Raw genomic sequence first — 20,311 nt, forward strand, 5'->3', positions numbered from 1 at the left:
AATCACTGATGACTTTTAAGCAGAGGAGTTTCATTGTTTACTTACGTTCTCAAAGATACTCTGGCTACTGCATAGAAAATATAATGGCGGGATAAAGTGCAGAGGCAGGGAAACCAGTTAGTTGGAAGACGACAGCAGGAGCCGGAAAAGCAGCACCGCACCATGTCTCTCAGGAGGGTTGAGGGGAGGAGGTTAAAAATATATACTACCATCCACTCAGCTATCGCAAACCAGATTTCTGAAACTTATCCTTAACTCCTATCTCCCTCACCCCAAGTATTCGATCAAATTCTGCCATTTATCTCCCTGCCAAAACCCTCAATTCTATTATCTCTTCTACAATCTCTAGTCCTACTCTTCTTAGTTTACAGCCTTGTCATCTTCGCACTCCCATGCCAGGAGCCTCAACACTGGTATCACAGGTTCTTTCCACAACTCAAACTTGCCTGCATACAGAAGCCCGGATGACCTTCATAAAACTTCTGCTGCTCTTCTAACATCCCTCGTGGTCTTGCCATCACCCAAAGGATAAACTTGAAACTCCTTGGTGTGTAAAAGACCTTCAACACCAGGCATCCTTTGGTTTTCCACTTCATCTCTACCCACTCCTCCCACAAATACTTAGTATTTCAGTCATGCTAAAATATCTAAGGTTCTCTGAACCCACCACGAGCCTTCTCAGTCTCTGCATCTTTGCTGAAAATGTTGGCTTCCTCTCTGGACTCGAGCACCCTCTCCTCAGGTAGGTGCTCACTGGTGGTCACACGGCACCTTGCACACATGACTACTGAACCAAATACATTATGTTGGAATAGACTGGGCGACCATTTCTCCCGCTGTGCAAGTTCTCTAAGGATAAGGACTATGCCTTTTGGTCTGTTTAGCCTCAACACCTCACAGAAATGTTCCCATAAACACATGCTGAGTGATGAAAGCCATGGCCTGGCTTTCTCCTCAGGGAACATATAAGCAAGGGAAGAAAACATACAAAAGTGTGAAAAAATCTGTGAATGTAAAAATCATTAAAAGCCTAGTTTTATTCCTCATTTCTCATAGCACCGTGTCCAAAATGTCACTTGTCCTCAAGACCTTACATTAATATTTGTTTATTCTCTCTCAGCAAAAACTTAAATCCTTCTTTACAGAGAAAAAAGGAGTTATCATGTATGATTCTCAACTTCCTTGGCCCCACCCACCCTGCACTGCAAACTGGATCCCCACTGCTTAACCACGGCCTCACCTCTCACACCACTCCCTCCCCACATTCCGACCAAGGCCGAAACACTCTCATAGTGCCCCTTTAGTGCCCAAAACTTTTATAGATAGAATACCCCAAATTTCAGTGAAAATACCTAATAATCATCATCAACTTATAAAATTACTATTTAGAAATAAAAGATTCCCCTTAGAAAGGCATCACTTTGCGGATGAAGTTGAAAATCACTCAGAAGGAAACCAAATGGGTTCTATTTTAATTATAGGTCAGGTTTAAGTTGTCCTTTTACTGACAGTTCCTGATAATGAGATAATGATTTCTTCTACCTCACTAGTATTAACCTTAAGCCATTTATATTCTCAAAATGACAGTAGTTTATATAAAATAGCAGTTTCATTGCAAACACTTCAATACAAATGGCTTAAGAAACTTATTCTGATAAGTGAAAACCAATGATGCTGTCATCATAGTGAAAGACCCCAAACTGGTGATGCTTGACTAATTTTGCCAAGAAAGACTTTTGGATTCATCAAACATTAAAGCTATGACATACACTCTTAAATAAGGTGAGAGGAAGAAGGCAAAGAGATGGAAGAGAAAAGCAGTGGGTATATTTTCTTTCCTGAAATCAGCAGAGTGAAATGAAATGTAAATGACAGTGCTGAATATAATGGGCCTCAGTTCAGCTTCAGGGTAATTACCCATGTCCGGCTTTTGTTTAAAAATCCTGCTCCTCTTATCAAAGCTTCCCACTATTCTACATCTGGCACTGGACAGTAGCTATAGAAACCACTTGTGCTGAAGTTACACAACTATAAACAGCACTAGGCCATTTCCAAACTAAGAACAAGCAGGTCAAAAGTCTGGCATCCAATACTATTAAGAGAAACCTCTAGCATTATTCTTAATGGGAACAAGGTAAGGCTGAAAAGCTTCATCTCTAAATTAGGTATGTACATATCGTCTGTACTTTTAAAAAATGTCATTGCTCTGCAAGATATTGAGTTACCTAGAGTCTATTAAAATATTTTAATATATGGTAAAACCTTCATATCTAGAATTCTGAAAACAAGTGACATTTAACAACTGAACTTCGACATCTGGCACTCAGCACATAATATCTTTTTTAACTGTAAAAAAAAATCATGCATATTCATGCTATCATGATGATACAGAGTACTAAGTGTTTTCTACATGCTCTCCACTAAAATCTATAATTTTATAAAATTCAAAATTTAACCTGAAATATTAAAATAGAAGGCCAACACATCAGATAAAAATCTAATGACAACTTATTATATCCAATATTTAATTAAAATTAAGAAGAATTACACTTACCCTAAGAGGCAAAGGCTGAGTAATAAACCGAAACACAGACACGCATGCACAGACTCATTTTAATTTGGAGACTATTCATATCCTAGTGACTTTTTTAAATTGTCACAATCCATTAAAAGAAAAATTGATAAAAATATGCATATGTTTATATCAAGATCAAAAACAAGGAAAATTACTTTGCTTATGGATGATTTAGGTAGTGATAATGCTACAGAGGAAAGCAAGAAGGTGATGACCATAAAAGTCAGATTAGTGGTTACACCTGCAAAGGGAGGTGTTTATGATCAGAAATAGCAACAAAAGGGGGTGCTTCTGGGGTGCAGCATTACTCTGTAATCTTGACTTTGGTGGTGATTGCATAGATGTTCAGTTTATAATTATTCATTAAACTGTACACTGACGTTTTGGACAAAAATGTGTGTTAAAGTCTCAGGGTTGGATTTTTGATGGCTCATGGGATGAGAAGAAGATATAAGTCCATGTTTGAATTTGAAAAACACTAGAAAGATAATTCTAAGTTAAATATCCATATGATAAATAAGGAAATATACCAAAAAATACAAAGAAGAAAATTTATCAGTCAAGAATAATAAAAAGAGCTCCAGAAGATTATGGTGACTCTACACATAAACTTCCTATTTCCCTAAACCAGTCATACACCAAACTTCTAGATCACACTTTATATTTTGCCAATGATCTCTGCCTAAGATTCTGTAACTTCAGTATATTAAAGACTATTTTACAGTATATTAAAGACTATTTTAGCTTGAAAATATGAACATTAGAACTGGAGCATAAAGATAGATGCTCACTCTGCCTTCACAGAATTCTTCCTACAAACTGAAGAGTCACATCAAAATAGCACCGGTAAGTAGAAGGACCCATATAACTTAAATGATTGCATTCCTGGCATAGGTAGGGGATAGCATCTTGCTTTTTCTTGGTTTAAAGCTATTAATTTAAAGCTATTAAGATAGCATTAATTTAACAAAAAAATAATTTAAAGCTATTAAGATAGAAACAATAATTTAAAGCTATTAAGATAGCATTAATTTAACAAAAAAATCCAGTTTGTCAGGCAAAATCATTTAGTTGCAGAAGTATTAAAGGCAACATGATAACCTTCTAAGATTTAAATTCAAAGAAAAGTACAATTAACAGCAAAAGTAATCATTCAGAAGTAGATGGATGACGAGATCCCTAAAAGTGAATTCATGCAACATGCTATGAAGCATCACCAGGTTTCCATCTGCTTTTATAAGTCCTTTCAAACATCTCAATTTATAATTTATAGATAATGCAAGCAGTTTCCTTTTGCTTTGCAAAATATTTTAAAAGGTTCTCTCTCTCTCTCTCTCTCTCTCTCTCTCTCTCTCTCTCACACACACACACACACACACACACACACACACACATTGATGGTATATTGATTACTATATTAAGACCTAGACTAAGTTCATATCCAATCACCATGTTCTTACTTAGTGTCACCTTGTCCTATTTTTCTCATTGAAAAATAAAGTAGCATCTACTTTTCACCAGGCACACTGTATGATTGAAATACTTTATACCTAATCTCTAACCTTTCATCACTCTAATTATAAGGAAAATAGCTATCCCATCTTGGAAGGGATAAGCAAAAAATGAAAATATTTCAAAAAGAAGAGTCAACAAGAAGGAACCACCTTTAATTCAAATAGCTGCCAAAGAAAAATCAACTGCCAAAATTCATTCTAAGACAAGATAATGCATAATGGAAACAGGCACAAGTAATTATGTCAGCGAAACACTAGTTTATGATTAGAAACATCCCTATCATTCTAATATATAAACTACTATCACAAAGACTAATTTCTTCCACTTCAAGCCATCGTTAAGTCATTTTCTCAAACAAGTGGCCCCACCATCTTTTCTCTTCCTTCTTCATCTAAAACATGTTATAATGTTAATTGTTCTTTGTCCCTCCATGGCTTCAAATCTTTCAGTCCTTTAGTCAAATCCCACAGTTTTGGCCACCTTACATACTGATTAATGAAGCATTCATCGGATTCATGTTACTGGACTCATTCAGTCCAAAATAGTTACATTAACTTTCATCACCTGCCGCTATGACCTTCCAATATTCCCTATTTTAAATCATCTAAATACTTGCTAGCCATTAAAAATAATTACAACTGATTTACACATTAAAACTTTACTCTAAATTAATGTCTATGTAGTATCTAAAATTAAACTTACTTATATTTCAGTACCTCTCAAATCTCTAGGAGAATAAGGTAGCATGTCAGGTAAACAAGCCACAAAACAAATAGGGCATGTGATGACCTATTTAGTGCAATGGCAATTTTAAATTTTTTTTTTTTTAATTTAAACAGTACTGTAGAGTATAAAAGTTGCACAAATATATAAAAAATATTTCAAGAAAGTCTTGAAAATGGCTACTTTGGGTACTCTTTTGTCTGTCCAAGTATATTGGTAGAAAAGGTTGAGAGAGTATTGTTTTAGGTGACTTTCACTAGAGACATAACTATTACACTCACATTCTGATCTGTTCCAACAACTCCAGAGATCAGGATTTTTCTCCTATGAATTTTATAAGAGAAAAATGTTTTATAGAAGTAACCACTGTTACTTGTTATATCAACAGAAAAAATGAGTTCTAAAAACAAATCACATTCTCCCATGGCCCCATGAGTGACAAAGAAAGACTATCTTTAAAAAGAAACTAGTAACGTGGCACTCAAGAATATCTGCATTTTAATCTTGGTATATTTTAAAGGTGTTTTGGTGAAGACTCGACATGATGTAGAAAAAAGGATACATAATGTCAACGACAAAGAGGAGTTTCAGTTGCAACTCTGACAATTTCTAATAACAAAAACATGCAAAATAATAAGATTAATGGAGACGAAAGCTTGGCAAACAATAAAGCCTTATAAAAGTGTTATTTATCATTCATTTAGCTTTCAGACTGTATCAGCAGGGAACAATGACAAAACATTGGCTCTTCTTATCAGGCATCTTCATAATTTTAACATGCTTGCCAAGAATTTCTACTAATGTTCAATAAATCTAAAAACCATAGCCAATAATCTAAAGATACAGCATTTTATAGAATATCCATATTCATTAGACAGTTTCTGCACTTATTTACATTTTTAAAGAGGGCCAAATGTTATACTGAAGTTAAATCTAACAAGTGACTAATCAAAAATACAGTACACGAAAATGTAAAAACCTAAATTTAATAGTATTCCATTGCCAAAATCAACAACACTGAACAATTTGTTAGACATGCATGAGAACTGTTTGACAATTTTATGTCACCACTTGCATTATAAAGGACTGAGATCTTGCTGCAATTATATACACTTCTCTCCACATAAATAGAAAGTAGAAATGAAGTAGTTAAAGACCAAACGTGAATTTAACAAGACAGTATTTTCAGTTATAGTAAACTCCATACTAGTTAAAACTCACTGATTAAATTTGGTCTTATACAGTTAAGACCATTTCAAAAACTACTTGAGCATTAGGTTTTTTCCTGTTTTGTTTTGTTTTTTTAATCAATTTAAAAAGGACATAAGTAAAATAAAAAGTAACCAAGCAAAAATTAATAATGTCTGTATAGCTTTAAAAATACCTAAGGTGAGTGCCCTTATCATTTTTATATAGAAGAAAAAATCTCAGAAGCATCCTTAGATTATTATTTCTTTTTCTGAGTATCAAATAAATTTACTTAAGAGAAATATTATAAATCTAAAAATAATCTTTCTTAAATTAAACTCAAGGGAAAGCATTGTCCACAATGGGTCTTAATTTTCCCATTAATATAGAAATGAAATAAAATCAGAACTGAAATAGGTAACATAACTGATACCATGTAAGTACAAAAGATTATAAGAGACTACTATGGCAATTAAATGCCAATAAATTGGACAACCTGGACAACCCAGAAGATATAAATTCCTAGAAACATACAACCATATAAGGCTGAGTCATGAAGAAATCAATTACATAAAATCTGAATAGACCAATTACTGGTAAGGAGATTGAATCAGAAATCAAAAACCTCCCAACAAACAAAAGTCCAGGACCAGATGGCTTCTTTGGTGAATTCTACCAAATATTAAAAAAAGAATAACAATCCTTCTCAAATTCTTCCAAAAACTGGAGAAGGGAACACTTCCAAACTTAATTTATGAGGACAGCATTACCCTGATACCAAAACCAGACAAAGACACCACGAGAAAAAAAAAAAACTATAGGCCACTATCTCTGATGAAGAGATACAAAAATCCTCAACAAAATATTAGCAAACCAAATTCAACAATATATTAAAAGGATCATACACCAATATCAAGTGGGATTTATTCCAGAGATGCAAGGATGGTTCAACATCTCCAAATCAATCAATGTGATATAATCTATTAACAAAATGAAGGATAAAAATCAGAAGATCACCTCAACAGATGCAGAAAAAGCATTTTACAAAATTCAACATCCATTTATAATAAAAACTCCCAACAAAGTGAGCATAGAGGGAATGTATTTCAACATAATAAAGACCATATATGACCAGCCCACAGCTAATATCATACTTGACGTGAATAGCTAAAAGCTTTTCCTTTAAGATCAGGAACAAGACAAGGATGCTCACTCTTGCCACTTTTATTTAACACTGTAGTGGAAGTCCTGGCCACAGCAATTGGGGTTGAACAAAAATTCAAAGGCATTTAAATTGGAAAGAAAGAAGTAAAACTCACTATTTGCAGATGACATTATACAGAGAAAACTAAAGTCTTTAGCTTGGAAGATAAACACCCCATCAAAAAATTGTTAAGACTAACAAATTACGGAAAATTGAAGGATACAAAAATCAGATGCAAAAATCAGGTGTGTTTCTATACGCTAATAATGAACCATCAGAAAGATTAAGAAAATAATCCTGTTTACAACTGCATCAAAAAAATAGAATACCTAGGAATAAATTTAAACAAAAATATGAAAAACCTGTATACTGAAAATTATAAGAAACTGATGAAAAAAGTGAAGACGCAAACAATGAAAAGTATCCCATGTTCACAGAATATTGTTAAAATGTCCATACTACAGATTCGGTGCAATCTCTATCAAAATTCCAATGGCACTTTTTATAGAACACACAATCCTAAAATTTGTATGGACCAAAAGAAGACCCCAAATAGCAAAAGTAATCTTGACAAAGAACAAAGCTGGAGGCATCACACTCTCTGGTTCAAATTATATTACACAGCTATTTAATATAGTATGGTATTAGCATGAAGAGGTACATAGATCAATTAAACAGAGCAGAATGCCCAGAAATAAATCCATGCAAACACAATCAATTAATTTACAACAAAGAGGGTAAGAATATACAATGAGGAAAGGACAGTCTCTTCAATAAATGGTGCTGAGAAAACTGGACAGCCACATGAATTGAATGAAGCTGATCTGGACATGAAACAACACAAATGTTATTTCTCCTCAAGCTTAAGTAAAGTGTGTGTGTGTGTGTGTGTGTGTGTGTGTGTGTGTGTAGGGAGGGAGTGGGGAGAGAGGTGGGGGGATAGGGGGGAATAGGGGAAAGAGGGAGGGAGAGGAGGAGGGGAGGGGAAAGTGAAGGAGGGAAGGGGAGGAGAGGAGACAAGGCAGGTGTTAGGTCCTAACAGATGAGGGGAAATTACTTTCTCCCTAACACAAGTGACATTTTCTCTTCAGTATAGTCTGCAATCAAGTAGGTCATGCTTTTAGAGAAAAATGGTAACTGGTAGATCGCTAATCAGACAACAGTTGTTTAATTAAGAGTGCTCTGTTTTAAAACTGAGTTAGCAACAAGGTGTCAAATAAAGCCTGAGATGTTAAGGTCAACTTTTATTTCTATTCTTTTATCCACTTCTGTATTCTACTCCTACCCTTTAAACCCCACCAAATGTCACAAACCTCTTAAACTTCTACTTCCTGAATTCATCAATTTTTTTTTTTTTTAAAATCAAGGACTAAGATTTCCAAACACGATTAAAGGAAATTTAGAAAAAACTGAGCCATCCAAAATTTATCTAGAAAATATGAGGATAATTTACCTCAAATTTCTTCACCTTTTCCATCGTTATCAAGCGCCTTGATGTGTGACTGGAAAGCTTCTGCTCACAGTTGCTAATGAGTTTCAGGCAAGGGTGCCAGGGTACCATCTCGTCAGTGTATCTGAAGGGAGAAAAGCTGCCTGTTATGAACACATATGTGTACCCCACACGGGATTGCCGTGGGGGTATATCCAGTGTGGTATGGAACCTCCTCTTACTACATCTGTACCATTTTCTTTCAAATATGCTAACTATTTACATAACCCGTAAACAATCTAGATTTTTAAAAAGCGAAGTATTTGAATATTACCACATCCAAAAAAAGTAGTTTAATTTTTTTACCTGTAGAATGAGAATGAGAGAGAGAATATACGTATTTTTATTGAAGAATATCAAACATTTAGGCCACAAAAATACAAGATGATTTTATCCTAAAGGATCCCACAAGAGCACTTAAGACAGAAATACACCCTACAACCTCATATTCATGAGGAACTAATTAATCTGGAGATTTTTATAAATTCTCAAAGTATAAAGTCCACTACAGCATCTATACTTTCCCCTATAAAATGAAGTGCCCCTGCAAAATTTTAATGGTATCTTGAAACCTCTATCAACTTTGTAAAAGTTATGAGATTATTTAAATGAACTCCCAATATAAACACTACAGATGATATCAGTCCTCTGGTCACCTTAACCCATTAAATAAAACTGAAGCCAAAGCAATGAGCATTGGTGACTGCTGCTGAGCAGCACAGGTACTATATGAATGGAAATGATGGCACCTAGAACACAGTAGTTCCAAACCTGACATCTAACAGGTTGTTAGCCTCAATCATAGCAAAAGACTAAGGTGACAGACATGGGGGAAACAGCTAGAGAGCAGAATGGAGAACATAGAGGGAGGGGCTCACTAGGTTTGGGTATCATTAAGAACACTGTTATTGCCAGTTTTTATTCTTCCTTTGCAAATCTTAACACATTTGTAGACAGTACGCAAACATTTATTAGATGGGAAGTTTTAAGGCTCTGGACCAAAATGGGAACGATGATGATTAGCACTTCATGTAAGGACTACCATCTCCTCTAGCCTGCTCTAATATGTCAACACTGTCTTTACCACTACTCTTTCATTGACCTCTCTAGGTCGTTCTGACCTTCAACGAGCTCTCCTTTAATACCTCAACCACAGGCTCAAAACCTTCATCACCTACCTACCAAGCAACATTCACAATGCACTTCATTTTATTATCAGTGGAAAGAATTCTCTTGAAATCATCCTCTGCCTCCTTCCTAGGGCTTTCCAATAAGTTAATGACCATTTCAGATTTCACCTTATCTAATTCTTTAATGTTCACTATATTGTCAGAACTGCTACAGTTCTATACATTTAGTTGAAATTACATTTGGAGTCTTCATACAAAGCATTTATGACATGAAGAAATACATTTTACACCATGGTTGAAAGATTAAAATAAAAAGTGGTAAGAGAGAGAAGGTAGAGCCTTGACCTTAAGCTTGCAAAACGTCAGGGTTTATAGGTCTCTGAAACTGTCAAACGTAGTAATGTACCCTTTATTAAAGAAAAAAAGAATCTTTTATTTCCTGGTAGAGTTGACAAAGTATTCTTTTACATGTTAGTTAAATATATATAAATTAGATATAAACAAATTTATATATCAAACCTAAAAGTACAAAACCAACATAATTTTAATTAATATTTGTGACATGAATGATGATAAACTGCTAAAACTAAATCACCAGCATTTGGCTTAACAGCAGAAACACATATTTGCGTGTTTTGATTACCTTTTTGACTTAATCTCTGAGTTTAAGCATAAAGGAATATCATTTGGATCATTAACAAACTTGTTTTAACCACTACTCTATTATGTTAACACGCTAATCAATTTAACAGTGTACTCCCAAAATATCACACAAAAAAATGAAAACTAGCTGTTAACAAAAAATTCTTTACTAGGTATTCACTAATATATTTCATACCCAAAGACTGTTCGCAAACTGTTAAACAGAAGCTATAAATCTGTACTATGCCTGGACTACTATGATAGTATGGTATCTTATCTTAATTCCATTTTTATTACTATCCCCTATAACCCAAGCACCTATTTACAACATCAGACAGACTAGGCAAATCCCCAGAGATAGACAGGTGGTTGCCAGGGACAGGAGTGGTAGTGACTACTTATGCATACGGGGTTTCATACTGAGATGATAAAAATGTGAAAGGAATTAGATAATGGTGATGCTTACACAACTCTGTGGATATACGAAAAACCATGGAGCTGTACACTTTAAAAGGGTGACTTTCATGGTATACAAATATTTCAGTTTTTTTTAGAAGCCAAAATAAACTATGAATATAAGCCCCTAGCTTTTCCATGAATCAATTACAAAAGTCATTTATTTTCCTGTGAATCTTCATGTCTCAGGTTAATTACTTTGAAATGTTACTAGAATTTCACCTCCCATTTGAGAAACAGATTTTGTGTTGATTGGAGCACTTACTGAAAACAGTCTAAGGAATCACTTTTTTCAATTTTCTAGATGAGAGATAAAAAACATGTCCTGTTCAATGCTCTAAGCCACCACAAAATTCATTTTATTACAATTAAATTTTATCCCCAAATCCTACTTTGGGGCACTTTATTAAGCTTCTTCATTTTGTTATAATTTTTATCACGAGCACTAGCAGTTTGTGTTCTATTAAAGGACATCTTTCATAAAGAAACACGATTATTAATCACTTCAAGAAACTTATCTGTGTGCAATGACAGTTAGAAAACACTATATGGACATGTAGAACCTGGGCAAACAACTATACTCAGTAGAAGCTTGTTTAGTAGTGGATTCTTTGCTGCAATTTAGATTGCCAGAGAGAAAACATTTTTTTAATCATCAGCTACAACGATTCTTCACAAATAACTAAGATTTTGGTAGTATTTGTTTTTTACTACGTCTTATACTTTTCAAAATGTTCTGATTTTACAGAATAATATCTAAACTTGATTACAACACATCATTCTTATTTTCAGGACTTAAAGTTTATATTGACTAGATATGATTATACAAAAAGCATTTAGAATAGTGTTAACTTGTCTGTCTTTTAACAATGGCAGTTGGAAGCTATGCTGTTTTTCATTTGTTTTACAAACATTGTACTGGAAGTTATAAGAGCCTGGCCTAACTTTAGTCACCTATTTGTTTATCAACTGATAAGACTACACATTCATGACCAAACCTCTTAACACTGAACTTATATTTTGTTGCTAACAATAATCTCGTTTAACCTTTTCATTTTAGAAATAAGGAAAATTAATCCCAAGCAGTGAAATGACTGGTCTAAAGTTAAAAGCTAGTTAGCTAATGGGTTTCCTTATTTCTAGTGCTATGTTCCCTTAATTCAACAACCTGCCAGATCTCAGGTACCTGGTATATGAGAACAGCATATTTGTTTACTTCTGTGTGAGAGTGGTTCTTGTATGAGACAAGCTGAATTCTAGCAGCAAGTTTACTTAAAATAATTTTTTTAAAAGATTTCTATGAAAGATTGAACAGCCCAATTTTAAGCTTGATACTATCTTTCCAATCTAAATATCCAGTCTTGTTCGAGACATCTTGTCTTTCATTGTATAGCTCTATTTACAATTAATAATTATTGAATAAAAACCCAAACCAGTAATGCTGAACATAATGAGGGCCTTAAATATACACACAGCATTTATTTTGGCATTAGCTTTTAAAAAAAATTTATCGCATTTAAGGTGATCATAATAGCCAACAAATTATTAAAACAGTAGTAGAGGAATCACTCAGCTAAGTGTTAAAAAGTACCTCTGTTTGTGACCATGGAAAGAGAGCCGCTAAACAGCTATATCAGGCACTGAAATAAGTGTGACATACAATAGGGGTTAGCAAACTTTTCCTCTAAAGGGCCAGAGAGTAAATATTTTAGCCTCTGTGGGCCATGTATGTTTCTGCAGTTTACCAACCCCTGATGTAAAAAAACATAAAATAAAAAAGTCAAAGCAATTCGATCAGTAGGAGAAAGGGGCCTGTTTTATACAAATATGTAGGTAAACAAAGACTACCGTAAACAAAGACTACCATAAACATTAAATACGAAGGTATTTATCCTGAATACAGTTAGACAGGGAAAAAATTATGCCAGATATACAAACACCGTAAGAAAAATGAAATTAAAAACAAAATTATTTAATATTACATACTCTGGTGTGTACACTGGTAACCAATAGACTAGTCTTCCACCTAATACGAGGGTCTCAGCTGCAAAATTTAACAGGTCAAAAAACATATCACTCAGATGATAACTCAAGGAAACAGGAACGTGGCTTTCTGGACTAGACAAAGAAAACAAAATTTCAAAATCAGTGGAAAACTTTGAGGCTGCTAAACTAATTTAATTAAAAAGAAGCAACATGCTTCTTCTCTAATTAGTAGCACATCATATTTAACTTTCGCTTACCATTTTTCTATCCCCTTTGGTATTTCCTTCTGTGAACCTGTTCTTCTTGTAGATTCTCTGATACCATATGGAGCTAGACAGAAAAACAGAGGTAACACAGATCGTCAAAAGTCACCTAATCCCCAGTGAGGAGCAGACAGACATCATGTGCCTCCAGATATGACACCCTGAGAAAGATAAACACCATCTATGCAATATTCCATGCTGAGAATGCATAATACCAGGAACATTTTATTTAAAAGGTGGCAGGCCATTGTGTTCTTCAAAAATGTCAATGTCATAAAGACAGAGTAAGTTGGAAAAAGTGTTACAAATCGAAAGATACCTAAGAGATACGATTAATAACTGCAATATCTGACACTAGACTGCATACTATACTAGAGAGGAAAATATGCTATAAAAGTCAATTGACAAAACTAGATGACAAACTACAGATTAAGCTATTGTACTGATTTATTAAAACTGACACACCTGCACTGTGGCTAACTAAGAGACTATCTCTATTCTTAGGAAATATACACTGAAGTATAGGGGTAAAGGTCCACACTGTATACAATTAACTCTCAATCAGGAAAAAAATACGTATTTTATATAAATATAATGAGAGCAAATAACAGATTGTTAATAAAAGTTCACCCAATTTTCATAAAATATTTTTATACTATTATAATGCCTTGATAATTTTTCTTTTGTTAGATCTGAAACCATCTAAGTTACCAAAGAACTGAAGTGGGCTGAGATAGAAGAGTTAAGATACACTTGCCACTATTTACAGATTTACTGCCAAATACTTTGGAAAAGGCAAATCTATTCTTAGATAGGATGCCTGAAAGGCCCAAGAACTCACGAGGCATGGGAAAACAGTTCTCATGCACATTCCTGAAGCTCAGTGGGTTCGCAAGCCCAGTGGTTCACAGAATCCCAAATATCTTGTAACTCTAGAAAGGAGATGCCAGTGAAAACAGGCACTACAAAAAACACAAACACTTACACATGGAGAAATATGTGATATCTGATACTCTCTTGTATCTGACACCATAATTGCAAATGACATTTTGGCTCCACTGGGCATACTAATGACCAATTACAGTCAAATATAAAACAAACATAAAAACAAATACGTGCCTCAAAAAGTAAGTTGAATAGAGAAAAGAATGACAAGTTAATATATATAGTTTAAAAAAATAAAACAGTGAACTCTTATTTACTTAAATTGGTATTCTACCCTATATTTGTAATTTTCTCCTTCTTCATTATGTGAAGAAGTCGGGGATGGGAAGAATACCAGTACAAGTTGACACTTTGTGTGTTGGTAAATTTTGTACTTTAAATGTAAATGACTTTAGGAAACTAATCCTGCTCTGACTTTTGTATAAAGATAAACTTACGATCAGTGATGATTGCATCAAAATACGTGCCCTTCCTCCAGGAAGGTTTAGATGCATCTGAAACCAAGACATCAAGGTAATACTTCTCTAAACCATACTGACGAAGATTTGCCCTAATGTTTTCATCCGGTCCTCTCCATTTCTGGTTTTTCCTACTAGCTTTTCCTGAAGGGAAAGAAAAAAGGAGACAAAGTACTAAATCAAATAGGGCATTCTTATTTCTTGCCATTTAACTAAAAGCGATAATTAACTCATCTAAAACTACGTTTACTCAAATAAAATTTGCTTTCATTTAAAATTAATTTTATTTACACAAATAAACAATTATTTTATTTCAACTTATTATAAATATATTGAACAGTAAAATTTACTGACATCTAAGTGATATTGCTCTGTCAGCTTTCAAGTAAAATTGCCTTAAAACACTCATTCGATACTTTCTGAGTTCAAAGTATATATTCAGAAGATACACAGTTGAATAGAACATGGTCCCTCACCTCGAGCAGCAAACAGTACCATGTAGAAGAGTGATGAATCAGATAAATGAAAGAGAAATAAGGAGCGCTAATTTGGGAAATGCCAAGAGCTGTGACCATGAAGAGAGGCAAAATGGAGACATTACAGATGAAAAGTTAAAATAGAGGTTGAAGGAAGAAGTTCAAAAGTTCTAGTTTAGGAGACAGAAGTAGATGATGATACCATCAAGTAAGATGGGAGAAATTAAGAGGAAAAAGCAGCTTAAGAAAAAAGATGAGATTCACTTGAGATATACCAATCTTGCTTGTGAGGTAACTACAGAACATTCAGAAAGAAGATATTCAGCAGGTAGGGGGAGGCCAGAATATATACACTTGGGAGATTATCAGTACGTAAACTTAAGTTAAACCCATAAGAATAAACGACATTACTAACCTAGGTGATACTTACGTAAATGTTTGTTCTATAAATATTCTATTTTTATATACTCTTCTGTATTATGATCTACTTCACAATAAAAACGAAACTTAAAAATCAAAAAAAGAAGAAGGGCATGACTCCGCACACAAGTAGTGGATGGAAGGGGGAAGAGAGATGCCCAGAGAAAAGTAGCATGTAAACACAGGTCAAAGAAAACTACAGGGCCTTAAGAGATTGAGATGAAACAGTCAAGGAAATAAAAGTACCACCCAATGAGACTACCGTCTAGGAAACCAAAGAAGATTTAGGAAGGTCAACACTGTCAAATGCTATAAATCTGTGGCTTTAGTAACAGTTTTCAGTAGACATGAAAACTGGTAAATAATGGGTACGAGACAGTGAGAGATGAGAACAAGTAAATACTAGTTTTTCAAGAAGCATTTTGTCAAAAGTAAGAGGAAAATAAAATGGTAATTAGAAATCCCCTATAGGATTGCTAGAAAAGGTTTTGTATTTTTAAGAATAGGAGAAACTTGAGAATATTTGAGTATAGTAAGACACTAGAAGCATAGGAAATAGAGGGCATATATAACAACATCTTGGATAAGCTCTGAGGAAACTCTTCATGCATCAGAATTCTACCCAAGTACTAAAAGTTTATAACATAACTTTTAAACACAACTTTCATAAATAAAAATTCAAATAAATTATATAGGACAATTTCCTTAAAGCAAACATACTGTTCCTACTAAAAGCCAACTGGAATAATTCTTCTTAGCACTTTATCTACTCTAACACATTGCAGACAAAGAATAGTCTTTTCTGGTTAGCCATTTAGGTGAACTTGATAAAATATAACTAATTTTCCTTATGATAAATATTACTAAATTCCTTATAGTCAGGGTAGGAAAAAAGACAAGTCATCAAGTACGGTATATCAAATTGTTTCAGCAAAAGAAAATTAAGGATAATAAATTCTTACCTATAACAACTTACAGTATAAGAAAAAGGAAAAAAGTATTTTAAAGGTTGATTCTAGTTACAATAATGGAATACCAACATAAATATAAACAATTTCAAAATCATCAATGAAAACTGACATTTTTAATACCAAACTTCTGGATTTTAAACTGTTTTCCAAAATTGCCTCAAAAGTAATCTTTAAATAGAAACTTTGTTTTATTAACATGCACATGCTGATTACAAAATGTCTAGTACCTTTCTCCTACTTCTCTCCCAACCCTGAAGTTCACAATCTTATAGTTGGCATACTTTTTTAAAATCTCTCTTACTGATAAGACCACAAATACCTCTGAGGGGAGAGCCTGTTCTTATTCATCACTGTGTTCCCCCAAAGATTACTTCGCACATACTGATCACTTCGTAAAAAGCAGATACCCAATTAAGCCTTATTGTTGGAAAAATAAGTAAAACTATATCACAACTTTATTTTAACATTAAAAAGAGACGTATAATGCCATATAAAACTATTTAATTATTTTAAAGGCACATTTGGTACAAGAGCCAAGACTGTAGCACTGTCTAGAACCTCTACTTACCCAAGCCATGAACTGTGTTGTAGTCTATGTCTGTCCCATATACATATGCACCAAAATGAGCAGATGCTACCAGAAGGCCACCTGAAAAATCACAAAATTATGATCTGTTAACCAGACTCTTGTTTCTTCCTCTATTTAATCTGATCTAGATTCTTACAAACTAGCTGCTGGCACAGTACCCTAGAATGACACTGGTCCTGGCCATGTTTAGCAGGTCTCAGAACTGAAAAAAACAAAGCCCTGAACTATGCTCACTATACTGGTCACAAAGCAGGTAATTAATGTATGCCCTAGGATGATTACTTTGAACAGCACTATTTATAGAAAACTATCTTTTTTTTTCGGTCAAAATATGTATATTTAGACATTATTTTCATCTTATTTTGAGAGGTCTATACAAAGCATCTTCCTCTTTTCTTACAAATGAGCATATAAGGCTGCTATACAAAGAATTGGCAATAAATAAATTGTGACAACTGAGCTCAATTCCCACTGAAGTCACAGTTTCAATAACTAAAGAGGGCATAAATAATATGTAAGACATTAGTGCTTACAAAAATTAAAAGATTAAGACAAGAAGTAGTTATTCTGCTAAACGGTGAAGCATTTATCTCTTATTTTAAACTGTAAATATAAATTTCTAAATAACTATTATTAAACATATACAAAATAATTACTACAATTACTTTTCTGTTTACTGAGTGCTATGATCAAAGTATGAACAAATGTCCCAACACAATCTGAATAGACTAAGTAATTTGGTGTGATTAGCTTACATACAAAAAATCCTAATAAAGATTTAAAAATAAATGAAATCCTCTAAAATAAAGATAATATTTTAAAATAAATTTTTAAAATTTCACAAATATTTTAATAATTGTACTTTTCATTGAACTTCACTTTTTTCATCATCCAAATTAAAATGCTCCTACTGCTTGGACAAGTCCTAATAGCTACAATAGCTATAGCTATACTATAAAAAGGTCTGTCAGTTAAATAATAGCTATACTATAAAAAGGTCTGTCAATTAAACTGAAATCTGAAATATATATATTCTTAGACCAGCATACACTCGGACAAGGGAAAATAACTAGGGCTATTTCCCCCTATATCCTTCTGAAATATAATCTCTAAAATTAAGATGGGTAGTACCTCCAGAGGATCAAGATCTATACATTAATGGTGTTCCTTCCATAGCCATTTAAAACTTAGTCTTGTAACCTGTACTTACAAATACTTTTCTCATGAAAAATATTTTAACTGACTACTTCCCATTGGAGTCCATGAAGAAGAAAATGGAGGACCAAAAGTGCAGCAGAAACCAAAACCTAGACTCCCTCATACTAACCACAAAAAGCATTGTGTGAGGGGTAAGGTAAGTAAGACGCCATTATTCTTACTCTATAAATGGAACTGCCCTTATTTGTGAAAAGTACTATATGTGATGTCTGGAAATACTCACAAAATCACTTCACCCAAATTATGAGGAATTACTACAATTCTGCCAATTAAGGCAGATACTCACCTAGAAGAACTAGTTGTCAAGGGAAACACAAAAGCTTTCCTGTGCTTCCTTAAACAGAACCTTATCCATTTGGTTAGAGTGAGTTTTGAGAAGACCCAATATAGAGTACACTGCTGAAAGGAGATGAATAATCTGTTAGACTACATCTGTTAGTTAATGCTGTGCCCTTTAAGCTTTTAAAGTTTTAAATAAAATCACAATAAATTAGCTTCTCTGAACTGGACACTGGGAAATCACTGTCAATCATCTAGTTGTTTTTACCACTAAATTGAAGCATTTTCTGCATTTAGTTACACCTCAGATGGAGTTGCCCTGGAAGCTGCCTAGTGGGAGAAGAGTGATAACAAAAAGGAGCGGTGAAGTGTGGAGGGGGCAGGTAATGTGACTCACCCAATATCTAACTATATGCTATCAAGTGTAAAAATACCGAAAACTTGGTGTTTTAATTTCTCATTACTTAAATAGTAACCACTTTAAGGTCAGGGTAATATCGGCAAAGGCCAAATAAGTAGCATTTCTTTATGATAAAGAATTTATGATTTTCATCTTTACAGATTTAAGTAGAAAGCTTTACAAGTATGGAAATAAGGGACTGGGCTTTGGTTTTGCTGAAAGGAAAGAAGAAAAGGAGGGAAAACGAAGATACTGTTACATCTATTTTACCCTTTAAAAAAAAAACTCTAATTCAACTAGAAGCCTAAGCAAAAGGATATTGCTAGAATGTAGAAATTTTACTAAACTATGAAACTCAGGAAAAGGGGACTACAAAGAATTGCAGACAAAATGGGAAACAGAGACTATTACACAGCTCTGCAGAAATCAATTATCTTTTTTCCTAACTTTCTCTTTTCTGCCCATCATCTGCTCTTAGAAACAAGAGTTTCCCAATACCTGCTCCTATGTCTATTGTTTTGCGATGACAAAATTCAAAGGAAGCTACACTCCTTCCATTACTCCTCTGGCCCGTATGAAGGTAGAAGAGGCCAAGCAGAAAACAGTCTTCTGGGCATGTTCTCAACTACTAAGGGAGCTGACTCACTTGAGAGAGGGGAAGGGGAGAAGGAATCAGAGCTATGGCTGCTGAGCTCCATCATATCATACCACATCTACCTACAGGGGCAGATACTTGTACTGATTATTTTCATTATGAAGAATTAGAAGTTTACAATATTAATTTCTTTGCCTGTTGTCATAATTTGCCAACAGTTGCAAATTATGAATATCTTGGAAATTAGTCAAAGAAGGGACTGGAAAATGAGTTCATGACCAAACTGTTCATCATCATTTAATACTAGCTATATCTAACATCTTTCACCAAAAAGCTATTTAAGTTCTTCACAAAACAATAATTAAAAGTAATAATGATAACCAGTACAGTTAGTTCACTGAATGGTTACCGTACATCAGGCAACTTCTTAAGAATTTCATATACATATATTACCTCACTTAATCCTTACAGTGTATTACTTATTACCATATTACGAATGATAAAAGTGAGGCTAAGACAAGAATCTTGCCCAAGGTCACAGAGAACTGACAAAATAAAGATTTAAAAATATATATTTCTCTTACGGTAGTCTATACCATACTGCCCCCTTTGGGGTCAGCAGCAACTGAAGTTAAGTTTACACTGGCTTACCAATTAGAGAAACAAAAGTAGAATTTGTTATTAAACAAAAACAAAGTAAACTAAGTAAAGCTGCACACTCAGTTAATAAGAGTTGTATACCATTTACAAGTCTTGTATCATATCATGGGCAGGCCTATGGCATTCTAG

At 33.9% G+C, this 20,311-nt stretch overlaps 1 protein-coding gene across 6 annotated transcripts in view; it reads right to left on the minus strand.

Moving 5' to 3' along the window:
- TRMT11 (tRNA methyltransferase 11 homolog) overlaps window positions 1-20,311 on the minus strand; it is a 98,481-nt gene that overhangs the window by 58,565 nt on the left and 19,605 nt on the right. For all 6 annotated transcript variants that reach the window (XR_002779970.1, XR_002779969.1, XR_002779968.1 and 3 more), the window contains 5 exons: window positions 17,010-17,090; window positions 14,554-14,718; window positions 13,166-13,238; window positions 12,909-13,040; window positions 8,659-8,779 (listed from right to left, as the gene is read on the minus strand). Coding sequence is in view for 3 of the 6 variants with exons in the window: in XM_023529822.1 (XP_023385590.1) it covers window positions 8,659-8,779; window positions 12,909-13,040; window positions 13,166-13,238; window positions 14,554-14,718; window positions 17,010-17,090 (572 nt within the window). In the remaining 3 variants the exon portion in view is untranslated. The remainder of the gene's footprint in view (window positions 1-8,658; window positions 8,780-12,908; window positions 13,041-13,165; window positions 13,239-14,553; window positions 14,719-17,009; window positions 17,091-20,311) is intronic.

Source organism: Pteropus vampyrus, unplaced genomic scaffold (genome assembly GCF_000151845.1).
Source record: "Pteropus vampyrus isolate Shadow unplaced genomic scaffold, Pvam_2.0 Scaffold43, whole genome shotgun sequence".
Classification (NCBI taxonomy): domain Eukaryota; kingdom Metazoa; phylum Chordata; class Mammalia; order Chiroptera; family Pteropodidae; genus Pteropus; species Pteropus vampyrus.